Source organism: Rhea americana, unplaced genomic scaffold, assembly GCF_003343005.1.
Source record: "Rhea americana isolate MKP2758 unplaced genomic scaffold, rheAme1 scaffold_34, whole genome shotgun sequence".
Lineage (NCBI taxonomy): Eukaryota > Metazoa > Chordata > Aves > Rheiformes > Rheidae > Rhea > Rhea americana.
In genome coordinates this window covers 983,888-997,270 of record NW_028186468.1, presented here as the reverse complement: position 1 = coordinate 997,270, position 13,383 = coordinate 983,888, and the positions used below count along the sequence as shown (strand labels likewise).

Sequence of the window (13,383 nt, the reverse complement as noted above, 5' to 3'; positions counted from 1 at the left end):
AAGAACGCTACAATAGACAGTGACGTTATGGAAACTTGAGAGACTGCCTGATGTGATTTCATGCCATTGTGTCAGCTATTTTTTTGTCTCAGAAATACATTTGCTGAACCTCAGTTCACTGGTTGTGTATGCCCTGTGCCTACCTTGCACGGTCATATTTGCTAGTTCTTGTAAATCATGCTACAAAACATCTACAGCAGCTTGGTTGGTCTGGTGTTTTCTGTGAGAAAAAAATCATTCTTAGTGCCAGTGCAGGTGCTCCTCAAAAGCACCCTTTTGAGCAGCCTTGTGCTGCTCTCTCCCTGAGCACTGGTCTAAGGCTATGGCTTTGGAAACATGAGAGGTATTACTGATAGAATTGGCAGCTTTATCAGCATCAAWTGTTTTTCCTCTGTGCTTGAAACAGCTCCAGCTTCCTAATAGTCTCCTTTCTTTCATCACGCAAAATTTGAATATGTATAGGGAAGAGAGGATTGAGAGGGAACAAAGTTAGCGTGAGATGAGATCAAAGGGCAGATTGTCTTGCCAAAGAGTGGTGTTAGGAGGAGTATTGCTGTGCTGGGATAACACTCTGCAAAGGATAAAATTACTATTTCTTCATCAACGCAATCTACTCCTGGGCAGCAGAGTTGCAAAACACCAAGGCAAAATTCTCAGAGTAATTTAWAGTGTGATTTCAAATGGCTGCACTTAAGATGATCAAACAGGATGATCCCAACTGGTGCAGAAGCACATAGAGCAGCATGGAACAGAAATTTGCTTTTCCCTAGCAAGCTAAAGAGGAAAAGCAAAGTTTCACTGTGAAAAGGGAATGAATGTAAACTGCATGCATTTCCAGTGACACACATGTGCCCCAATGACCTCTTGTCACATAGAGAAGCGTGTACTGGGGGAGTGTCCCCTCCAGCAAACTGATGGTCAAGTCCCTGGGAAAGCAGGGAAATATAAATTCACAGTGTCAGAAGGACACATCTAAAAGCTGTACCTATAACTTTTATCTTTGAAAACAATTTATTTTTAATACAATAGAAAATATTTGATTTTCTCATTATTTTAACGTTACTCTCCCCCATAAAGAAATCACCTTTTAAAAAGGGACACTTAATATGGCTCTGTAGGAACTTATTGATGCTTTGTGTTTCCAGACTGACTATTCCTATGTCAGATGTAATCTATCAATCAAAATATTTTATATGGAGATTTATGTCCTTAGGATTTTTGGAGACTCTGGAATGTAACCAGGAATAAATTGTAATTTYGTTACTAGGAGTGCGTCACGTTGTTCATCTGTGAACCATCTATGTGCTTAATCTGGTTTCGTTTCAGCAAATAGTTGTCTGCTCAACTTTGGTCCCGGGGGGTGATCTGCCGCTTTGAGACATCTTCTCGCGGGGCTGCACGTAACGCTTGGCCGMACGCGGCCGGCGGGCACCGCTGGGGTGCCCGGGGGAGCAGCGCGGGCCACCGCGCACGGGCGGGTGGCCGCTGCGCGCCCCTCCGGCCGCGCTCCGCAGGGCCGTCCTTCCCCAGGTTCACTTTCACTTCTTCTTCCGGATCCCGGCAGCTTTTACCCTGCTGGTTTTCTCGCGCTAGAACTTGCGCAGTGCCTGGAGGTGCGAATGCTGAAGAAGCCCTCAGCGGTAAGTGAATACCATTCCTCACTCTTTTGTAATAAATGTGGAAATCAGAGGGACAAAGCCAAAATACTACCTGTGAGTTTAGATTTTTTTTTCGGGGGGGGGGAGGGGAGGTGGGACTTTGATTTTCTCTCAACGTGCACACTGCAAGTTAGCAAAGTTGCTGCTGTAGCTGTTTGCTCAATTAGTGTGCACTTTAGTGCTTGTACTCCAATGCTGTTGTCCCCAGCTGGCAGGAGATTTTTTTTTTGTTGCAAAGTAATATTGATAAAGTGGAAGTGTCACCCAGGGAGATGCTGGAGGCTCACTGCTCCTGTACCACATTCTCCACTTCCTAAAATCTGTGCTCATAACTTCAGAAACTGTGGCTTCTCTTTTTATTCATTAAATATTATTCTGCAACCTTGTCCTTTGAGTCAGACAAAAATAAGGATGCACTTTCTTCACTGGGTTTCCCTTCCAAAGTATTAAAAAAASCTAAAGTTGTCTCCAGACTTCCTGCAGCCAAGAAAGCCAAAGAGAAAAAGTCAACCGTTCTGGCCTCACTGTCGGAGAACTGGGTCAGCTGAAGAGCTGTGTTTGTGTTCCTGTGTATTACATTTCTTGCTCCTTTGAAACTTAAGGATGAGCTGTTAATAACTACACAGGAGCCTGACAGGTACTTGATTTCCCTAAAATAATAATAATAAAACCCTCAAAGGGGTCAGAGGTAAKGAAGCCTTGGTTCCAGGCAAGCTCCCACTTTGGTCTCCTCTGGAGCCGGGATGTGCAGAGGAATGAGGGGACAGAGCTGGTCCTTCATCTTCGTCAGGAAGAAAGGGGGAAAGCCGCTGCGCCCGGCAGCAGCTGTAGCGGGTCCGAGCGCCCGCGGGGAGGGCAGGTGCCTTTCAGTTTCTTGCCTCCCTCCTGCCCTTCCGCGTTTGAGGTGAGAGGAGGCTGGCCTGCGGGCAGCGCCTGGCACACAGCCGGGGCAAATTCAGGCTTATTTTAAACTCTCCTTGGTGGCCYGCTTCTGTGTGAAATGTCAGCTCAGAATTGCTTTCTTTTTCCATCCAGATGCCACGCCGCTTTGATTTCTTGTTTCMCTGTCACTGGGCATGGGTTTGAGCAGTCATCTAATGTGCTCAAGGCTAAACYGTGTTAATTAAAAACAGGTCCTAAGCGAGGAAAATGTGAGCTGCAGAACAGAGGAAGCTTGTTGTCTTGGGAATTAGACTTCTGAGAAGGCTGAGAAATTGTGRATTCCCCTAAGTCTGGTAAGCTCAAAATCCTCGCTGAAGCCTGTTCTACGGTGAGGCATTATAGTCTTCTCTACCTGGGAGGTCACCATGCTGAGMCAGCTAGGTTCCAAGTTTGCTGAGGAACAGATATGTATACTGAGATTTTTTTATCCGGTAAAGCTGTATTGCAAGCCAGTAGGGTGAATTTTAAGTCTCATGGATACTAAATGGAGACTTAATAAAATAGGAAAAAAAATCTGATTCACCGGAAGTGTAATGCCTAAACAAGCTGAGCCACTGAAAATTAGAGCATTTGATATCCTAACAGAAACAAGCCATCTTGGGGTGGGGTATACGAATTCATCAGCACACAAAAAATTTTTCTGGAAGCATCTGGATAAATGAATTAAATATATGGCCTAGACAGGCTACTTTTTTTCTATACCTTGGCTCTTCTATCTTTCCTTCTTTGATTCTTACAAGGTATTGATTTATTTTGTTTGCTCTTTATTTTCTCATACATCCTTCTATAGTCTGCTGCTTTCTCTCTCCATATATATGTGGTTAAAGCTAAGCAAAAAACATAATATGGAAGGATGGTTAGAAATTTTTGTGGTTAGCCTGTAAAACAAACTGACAAGAATTGTCATATAAAATAAAGGCATTTATATTAGGCAATCTTACTGCATTTAACTGTAAATGTAGTTAAGGTCAGAGTATACATGATTAACATAATGGGCCCATGTATAATTTGTCATTTTTTTATATTAAAACAAAAATTAATCACAAAAGCGAAAATGCTGGGAAGTTTGCATTGATTATGGATATTAAAATAGTTCTTAAAGGTTAGCTTTTTCAATTTTGAAGAGACTAGACTCCTAAAGTTTTTCAAGAAACAAATCTTAATTTAGAGAGATCATTAGACTTGCCTTTTTCAGCAGAAAGTAATGCTACTTTATTGGGAAAAATACCAGAAATTTGTTTAATATGAAATGACTAGGTTGTGATTTGTACTTGATTACATGATTTTTCTGAGCCTGCCCTGCTTAGCCTTCAGCTGAAGATGTAAGTTGTGTCAAAATGATTGTAATCTGTACTGTGTTSCTTTTGCCTTTGCAGATAAAGATATGAGAAGTGCAATTTTTTGTTGGAGCAGCTTATCTTTCAGACTGGTGTCTGCCTGCCTGCTGTGTGCATCACTTGGAAAGCCATGTGAGATCAGAAATAAAATGGCTGATTGCAGTCACCGGAAGCTGACTCAAATTCCTTCTGATCTCCCAAACAATATAACGGGGTTGGACATTTCTCATAATCAGCTAAAAATGCTATCTCCTGCAAATCTCACCAGGTACAACCAGCTGGTTTACTTGAACGCAGGGTACAACATCATCTCTAAGCTGMAACCAGAACTGTGCCAAAATGTGCCTCTGTTGCAGATTTTGAAGTTAGAACATAATCAGTTGCATGAGCTTTCTGACAAAGTCTTTGCTGCCTGCACCAACCTGACCGAGCTCAGTCTGGGATACAACATAATAGAAATAAAAAACGATCCTTTCAAAACCCTGAAGGTAAGCTTTAGAAATATGCTTTTTGTGTAAATAAAGTATAAACGGGGAATTTACTGTATTCCGGTGTGTGTACAAATAGCGACCTACCTGCATCTGTAAAAGGCCCAGCGTATTCTTCCTTTATTGGGCCTTTTCTTTAGAAAAACCATGTCCTCTTGCAGCAGAACATGCTGCAGTCTCAACCATCCTTGTCAGTTGCTGCTGCAGCCGCCTTTCCCTGCTGCATCCTGTCGAGGCCCCTCTCCATACASGAACTGTGCTGAAAGAATAGCAACAAGCAGACTTTGGTATAGGGAGAAACGGATGATGTGGCATCTCAGTTGTATGGGACCTAAAAATGGTAGCCAGCTAGCCTAAATTGTCCAGGTCAAGGTGTTAACACTCAGACTATGAAGGTCAATGCTTAAGCTAAATGTAGTATCTCCCAGGACTTCTAGGACTGAGGAGGAGCAAAATGCTTTTAGCTACCTTTGTATTTCCTGTTAATTTAGATATGGTTAAATATTTCTCTCTGCAGCAGGTATCAGGCTGGGGGACCAAAACAAGTCAGCAAAAGACGATTCCCTTGCCTTTGCAGTGAGCAGGGAGCCATGCAAAAGAAGGGCCTAAGGACGAAAGAAAATAGAGACAGCGCATAGGTACTAGGTGCTATACCAGGTTCTCATCATTGTGCTTGCTGTTTTGGACAAGTCTGAACATTTCTGCTAAACTTGTAAAATATATTTCCTTACGTCGTGGGAATGCTGACTCGACTAAGTGCAAACAAGCGCGGCCGGCCAGTACGGGGAGCAGATAAAGCACTTCCTTTGGCTTGCACTAAATATTTTACCAGGTTAAGACCATGACGGCAATGAAAGTCGGAGATGTGAAAGATAAGAAAAGCTGTTTCCTGCCTAAGCTGGAAAAGCTTAGGTGTGCTACCAGGCTTGTAACTGCGGATTCCTTTTGTAGCTATCAGCAGTAACATGTGACAGACCTACCATTCYTTCCCATTGCAAATTTATTTTAATTGACCAATTTATTTCATTGATCAATTTTTAGTCACAGGTTAAGGCAATATTTCAATATGCTTGTGTATTATATAAAAATTTGTTAGATATTTTATACTCTTCTGTTTGCTTCATCTCTCCAGAACTTGAACACTTTGGATCTATCTCATAATAATTTGAAGTCAGCAAATTTAGGATCGCAAGAACAGCTGAAGAGCCTTCATGAGCTTGTGTTGTCTAGCAATAACATTGCTGAACTAAAAAAGGAAGACTTCAATTTTCTTAGAAGCACTTCCTTGAGTAGACTTGATTTGTCATCAAACCCACTGAAAGAGGTAGGAAATACTTCAGCAGAYATTTAACTGGTGTAAAAGCAAAATGGTAAATAAGTAAAATATTAACTATAAATAATAAATAAAATAATTTAGAAATTTAAATATTGTAAAAAAATATTAAAAGTAAAATAGTAAAAAATATTCTTATCCTGTATAATAGTGTGGCTTATATATTTTTGGTTATATTTTGAACCTACTGAGGTCAAAGATAAAAAAACATTCTCTTGTAATAAAGTCCACAGTTCATCCTTCAGAAAGTGCACAGGTGAAGTAAATTTTATGATGCATTTACCTGTTCACTCCTCCTTGTTTAAATACACTCTATGACTAATCCAGCATTACCCTGATCTTCACTGGTAATGCACAGGATTATTTTTATCACTGAAATCATTAAGAGTTCGTTCTATTTAGATCAGTTGTCTCAAGCACGAGCTAGATCCAGTTGCTCTGTGGACCCTAATTAGGTATTTAATTATTCTATGCCTAATACCTAATTATTCTATGCACAGAATTTTTGTATGTGCTCAAGATGAACAGCAGATAGATAAATTCTTTCTAATCAAAGAGACTGGTAATAGCCTTGTTTTTTTTTTTTTTCCCCTGTGGTAAAAAAGTGTTATGCAAGGCTAGTTAAATAATCTGGATCTTTACTTTCTGGTTGTCAGATCAACTTCATTACGCATGTGAGCTGTTCTACAGAAATAAGCATTGCAGAAAGTGTACTGGCTGTTTTTTAAAAAGCGGGTGGTGTCTGTCATCTACCTTCCTGCTTGCTAGCTTTTTCTATACCTGCTCTCTGATCCTGGCAGCGTTAAAATGTGATTCCTCAAAGAGTGATGGTAAAAGTGCTGCAGAGCTCCAAACTGATTGACCTTCAGCATGCAGATACCATTACTGAATTTCCTTGCTTATTTTTTTCCAGCTGATTGWTCTGCAAACAACATTACCCAGTAGTTGCAAGAGCATTTTAAAGTGGYGTAAGCTTGCACCACTGCAGAGAGACAATCCCCACTGTCCCCTTGCCCCTGGCTGTTTGCTCATTCACCCCTTTCGTTGGTACGAGCTTTAATGACTGTACACCGGATCACCCTGGAGAAGAAACTCTCCAGATTTCTTGGCTTGGTTAGGTTGTAGCCACATTGGTTCCCTCACCCGGTTCTCCATCACATATCCACACGCTGTAGAGAAGTGGGTGGGACTGCCTTTGGCAGTGCTACTTTACGCTAGCTCTGAATTTACAGTACTGCTATCTAAAAGGCAGACCTATGTATTTGAATCCCTCTGGCAAATGAAGTATTTAATCATTTAGCTYGTCAGAAATCAAAATGAGGGGTAAGCACTATGATGGAGGCTGGTGATTTATACTGTGGGAGTATGTGAGTAGTGTCTCACTTCATGAGTATAGCTTATGCATACACAGAGACTTGGTGCCTTCACGGCTGAGTAGCCTCAATGCCTTTTTTTTACAGTATATCTGTCTTTCTAGTATATTAACATCCCTGGCAGATACCAATAAAAAGTTCAGATTACCTCAATTTCTAGTGAAAGAGTTCCCAATAGTTGGATACAAAATTATAACTTTCATCTCATTAAGCAACTTTTTATCTTATTATACAGAGCACTATGCAAGATAGTAATATTATAGTTTTAGAGGCATTGTTTCCTGAAAGATACACTCCAAAAAGTGTTTGGCTAAATCTGGCTGTGGAAAAACCCTAAACCTGTCTACTTGAAAATCCCATGTGGAAATCATGCCAAATTTTGGCTGTGTGGAGCATCTTTCTTATGTAATCTGCTTGTTTAGGTCAAAATTCTTCTTCTTCTTCTTTTTTTTCAGTTTCATACAGGATGTTTACATGCAATTGGAAAACTGCATGGCCTCATACTGAACAACGTTGAACTTGGTGAAAATCACACAAGGAAACTTTGTACCGAATTGTCAAACACAGCAATTCAGACCCTCTCCCTGAGCCGTGTGAAGCTTTCATATGTCGGCAAGTTAACTTTTCAGGGACTGCAAGGAACAAATCTTACCGTTTTAAACCTTTCAGAGAATTCTCTGTCTGCGATAGAAGATGACTCCTTTCAGTGGCTTTCAAATTTAGAATACTTAAACCTGGCAGATAATGAAATTACTCATCTGTCTTCTCATTCACTTTATGGATTGTCCAGTGTCAAATACCTGAATCTGAAAAATTCACTTACTGGGAAAATTGAAGATTTTTCCTTTCATTGGCTATACCACTTGGAGTACCTTATAATGGACAATAACAAATTTCCAGGAATTACCGCTAATATGTTCACAGGCCTGAACAGCCTGAAATATCTGAGTTTTTGTAACTGCAACATAAATTTACAAAGAATAACCAATAAAACATTTTCGTCACTTGCTAATTCCAGCTTGCAGGTTCTCAACCTCACAAAAACTAGAATCTCTACAATAGAAAGTGGGGCATTTTCCTGCTTGGGACACCTGAAAATTCTTGATCTTGGCCTCAATGAAATTAGTCAAGAGCTCACAGGTTATGAATTTAAAGGTCTCAATAATATACAAGATATCTACCTTTCCTACAACAAAAATTTGATTTTGCGAAGTGAGTCATTCACTTTTATTCCAAGCCTTAGAAAACTGATGCTGAGGAAGGTAGGTTGCAGCAATCTGGCACTTTCTCCTTCACCTTTCCACCCTCTACAAAATCTGACARTCTTGGACATCAGCAATAACAACATAGCAAACATAAAAGATGACTTGTTTGATGGACTTCACAAACTTGATATTCTGGATTTGCAGCACAATAATTTAGCTCGGCTTTGGAAACATGCAAATCCAGGTGGCCCTGTTCTTTTTTTGAAAGATCTTCCCAACTTGCGTATTCTTAATTTAAAATCAAATGGGCTTGATGAGATTCCAGTTCAGGTTTTCAAGGGTCTGTTTCAATTAAATGTTTTGGATTTGGGATCAAATAATTTGAATTTGCTTCCAGCAACTTTATTTGATAACCAAGTCTCTCTGAATTCATTGAATCTTCAGAAAAATCTAATAACCTCTGTTGAAGAAAAAGTGTTTGGCCCAGCTTTTAAGAGCTTGAGAATACTRGAGATGGATTCCAACCCATTTGATTGCACCTGTGAAAGTATTGCTTGGTTTGCCAGTTGGCTTAATGTGACCCAGGCATATATACCTGGATTGCAGTCCCAGTATATTTGCAACACTCCACCTAAATATCATGGTAGTCTGGTGTTGCATTTTGATAGTTCAGCCTGCAAAGATAGTGCTCCATTTAAACTACTCTTTGTGACCACTACTACTGTTGTGATGTTACTCATCTTTATTGTTCTTCTTGTCAATTTTGAAGGCTGGAGGATAGCTTTCTACTGGAATATTTCAGTAAATCGAATACTTGGTTTTAAAGAAATTGACAGACAGCAGGAAGAGTTTGAATATGATGCCTACATTATTCATGCGAGAAAGGACAARGATTGGGTAGCTAAGAATTTCATCTCTCTGGAAAAAAATAACCATTTTCAAATCAGGTTTTGTTTAGAAGAACGGGACTTTGAAGCCGGCATATCTGAATTCCAAGCCACAATTAACAGTATAAAAAGGAGCAGGAAGATTATTTTTGTTGTGACTGAGTATCTCTTAAAGGATCCCTGGTGCAAGAAGTGAGTAGGATATTTGTAAATAAGGCAGTAAACTTTTTTAACAAACTATTTTTGCTATGTAAGTCAAAGAAAAAAAAAAAAAAAAAAAGGCAAACTCTGCTTTGCTACATCACAATTTTGGAATAGTTCCAAAGTTAATGAAGTTCATTGCTGCATGTGGAATTAGTGGAATTTTGTTCTCTGTCAGTTTATTTTTTTTTTGAGAAAGTCAAACTATCATCACTACTGGAGATTGCCATATTTAAAATGAGATGTTTAAAGCAGAACAATAGTTGGTGAGGTCATGAGCATCTGATAATTTTTTTTGTCTTTAACTCTTTTCTTTGCCCCTTTAAGTAGCATTCTGGAAACGAACCACGTTAAATAAGCCTATATTGAGACAGCAGACTGGTTATTTTTAGAGGATTTTTTTTCTTTAGTTAAAAAGAAATTTGTTGAACAGGAACAATTTTATATCACGCAATAGACATTAAAATCTGTATTCAGGTCTAGCACCTGATTTTRTAATGTGTAATGCGAGCTATGTGACTCTTAAGAGAATTATTTGCCACTTTTTCCCCATGAAATAAAACATTTTTTTTTTTGTCCTATTTTTGCTTCAGGTTTAAGGTGTTTCATGCTGTTCAGCAAGCCATTGAACAAAGTCGAGACTCCATTGTATTGATCTTTCTTCATGATATCCCAGACTACAAGTTGAATCACGCACTGTGCTTGAGAAGAGGAATGTTCAGGTCTCGCTGCATCTTGTACTGGCCAGCTCAGAAAGAACGAGTCAATGCATTTTATCAGCAATTAATGATGGCACTGAAGTCTAATAGTAGAGTGCACTGAATTTTGAAAATATGAATTTGAAATTATGAAGACATTTTATTGCATATTTTCTATAATTAGAAAACAAGTCTTCAGGGGGAAAAAGGAAGACAATTTCTCGTATTAGAAAAATATGTAACAACCACTGTAACTTAATTTTTATTTGTCCAGATTCATGTTCTTGCTGATATTTTGACTCACTGAGCTGAAGTGACATGTTAAAATGGACCATGATTGATAGCCATCTCAGTCTGTATCAAAAATGTGAAAGCAGAGTTAATTCAGAGAAGCACTAAGAGTGACTAAAGTCTTAGGAAAAGTGTTCATCTGCAATAATGCAGAAAAGATATCGACTCTCTACCCTAACGAAACATGTAAAAGAGAATGCAGTAATAACCGAATGCCAAATGCTATGGAAAAGGTAGAATGGCCCCTACTATTCACTTTCCCAAGAGAAGGGGAGAGTCAGTGAAACAGATTCGAAAGCTTTCCACGTGAAACAGTAAATAACACGATGAACATGGTACAGGTGAAGCCAAGAAYGTACCTGAGCTTCAAAGTGATTTTTTAAAACCTYCATTTTAAGAAAATAAAGCCACAGAAARAAACTTGGCCCTGTGGCCACGTGCAGCGAAGGATTACCTAAACCTCTGTGAGGTTAGGACTGATCCCTGTAAAAAACAGGTTTTCAGACTAGTCAACTGATTTAATCAATTTAAAGAAAATTTTTCCTCTTTCCTACTGAAATTCAGAAATCTAGTAGAAGGCTATTTATGCTGAGATGTCTTAATATTTTATATGGGCGTAAAACCTAGAGGTGGGCCTGTAGTTGAAACTTGAAATCAACACCAAACATGGCAAAGGCCTAGCCTGTATAAACTGAGTAAAGGCACAGATATTTCTGTATCTAACTAGAAGACCTCTGACTGCAGTGATACGTAAGAGCGGGAGCAAAAYTTCAAAAGTAGATTAATTTCAAACTTTGTTTCTCTTTTCTTTATGACTGTACAATTTTGCCTTTGATAGCAAAAAAGAACTGTGAAGAATCTGGATAAATTCTATAGTTTAATTTCTTATTAGAATTAATTTCTTAACACATTCTACAGAAACATGAATTAGCTGGCAATTGCATAGCATTAAGGTTCAATCATATAGGCTCATGATTCAGAGATAGCTGGGAACCAGTATAGTTTGCTGAAWGATGTTCGCAGTGCTTGGAACCAGTTGCAATTTTATGGAATATCTGAGMATGTAATTGTAAATTAGACTCTAGGCAGTCTGTGATGTATTTCTATTAATGCTTAATTGTCCCAGTGCAAGACTTTACATTTTCCCCCCTCCCCCAATTTTTAGGTGGTTGATCATTCAGGAATAAATATTTTTTATTGTTTTTTSTTTTCACTAGCACTTCTCTCTTGCATTTCAATACCACCCTTAGTGTAAGCATTCTGATACACTAATTTAGAAAATAGATTTCAGGTCAATATTTATAAATCACTAAAAAACTGCTTATCAATACATATAGATGAAGAACACTGTGTTTTAATAGATTTTTCATTGTTTTACAAGTAAAAACGAACGAGAAAAAAAAAAAAGGAGCATACAGCAGATTCAGTTGCTCGGGAAATCCTGCAGCAGAAACTAAAGGCTGTGTTTACTGACAAAGTGGTAGATGATGATTCCCTAGTTACAGCAATAGGATGATCCCCATTGTGGTGCTTTCATCTCCTCTTTCTGACCTTTCCAGGCTAAGTGAGAAATTTCCTCTTTGTGCTTAAGCCCTGGAAGGTGAGGAGGCCCGACAGTAAGGATGGGCTGCCAGGCCGGCACCACCTCAATCCTTCTTTTCTTTAAAGGCTAACAAGAAAGGGGCTCTTACGCTTCCTAAATCTGAACTATAAYGACAAATAGCAAAGTTTCTCCTTCCGCCTCAATATAAACTGTCTAGAAAACTCTAGCATTTCATGTTTATATTAAAAATGACAAAAGCATGTAGAAGTGCTGAGATGAAATGTAATGGGATACAAGAGGTTTGACTTAAATCATCTAATGGTCTATTCTGTTCTTAAAATGACAAATGTTCAGTTCACTTAAAATGACTTAAAGTGAGTAAATGCTACGGATACTTAGTTTTGTAATACAAGAATACAAAGTAAAAGCACTTGCTGAGTAAAAATCATTTTAAATGATAAAAGTATGATAATGTATGTTAAACAGTTATATAAAGACCTACATTCAGTTTAAAATCACTTATCACAGATTAAAATCACTTAAAATCACTTACACCCAAGACATTCTGAAGGGTCACAGTGAGAAAATTAGGTTAGTGTTAAAAATGAAAACRCAGAGTAATTAAGCCCGAGGACAGTGTTAAAACAATATACCTGATAATTTTCCTCCAAAATTCCTGTTATCCATAAGTTATTTACTTATGGTCTGCCTCRTACATGTCTGGCATTTTATTATTGAGAGGAAATAAATAGGATAAATAGGAACCTTACCCATTCTGTGATTCTGTGATTACCTGTGATAGGGAAGAGTTCCAAGTGCTTTCCAGATTAGCAGTCCCTGAGCTGGCTGGTTAGTTTACGGTGAAGGGCCATCAGGCAATAATGGTGACTTGCTAAAGAACTGGACACCAAATCAAAAATAATCAGACTAGTAGTGTCAAAGAAAGATACCTAGGACTAAGAAGAATCTTCTGTATTTAAAGTCGAATATTTAAAGGACTTAAGCAAGGTGGAACGCTTGAACCTGTAGATTCAAAAGGGGAATCTGAGTATTTCCGTGGTGCTTGGGGGACAGGGAATGCATTAGGCACGGGTGGTGGCATTCCTAACTGTTTCCATTCCAGGTCTTCAGGCAGAATCCCTAATCCTTGGATTTAGGGGCTGCAAGCCCCCAAACCAGGGGCGCACAGCTGAAATACACTGCACACCAGAGTGCTTACTTGCATTAATTTCACTGTGGCTTCGTCAAGGCTTAAGTGGAAACACAGGAAGAAGCTCTGAGCGTGTTGCCTTTTAGCTTGACGTGGTCCTTTTCCATAAGGTGTGCTACGCGCAGAATATTATTTTGGTGTGTGTGGGGGGGAAATAAGGTCCAGGCACACCCCGGTCCCGCGTGGGGCGGGCCGCGGGGCGCCGCTGCCGCCGGGC

At 39.2% G+C, this 13,383-nt stretch overlaps 1 protein-coding gene across 4 annotated transcripts; it reads left to right on the top strand.

The window, feature by feature from the left end:
* The first annotated feature begins 1,334 nt into the window (after positions 1 to 1,334).
* TLR3 (toll like receptor 3) lies at positions 1,335 to 12,383 on the top strand. Of its 4 annotated transcripts, none has more exons than XM_085311335.1 (6): positions 1,335 to 1,640; positions 2,792 to 2,893; positions 3,977 to 4,425; positions 5,558 to 5,749; positions 7,587 to 9,415; positions 10,018 to 12,383. In XM_085311335.1, the coding sequence occupies exons 3-6, from the start codon at positions 3,985 to 3,987 to the stop codon at positions 10,244 to 10,246; spliced, it is 2,691 nt and encodes an 896-aa protein (XP_085167461.1). In that variant the 5' UTR covers positions 1,335 to 1,640; positions 2,792 to 2,893; positions 3,977 to 3,984; the 3' UTR covers positions 10,247 to 12,383. The 4 variants fall into 4 exon arrangements, with proteins under 4 accessions (XP_085167461.1, XP_085167459.1, XP_085167462.1 ...); XM_085311333.1 differs by having other exon boundaries at positions 2,694 to 2,893; XM_085311336.1 differs by lacking the exon at positions 1,335 to 1,640 and adding an exon at positions 2,350 to 2,517.
* Positions 12,384 to 13,383: the final 1,000 nt, after the last annotated feature.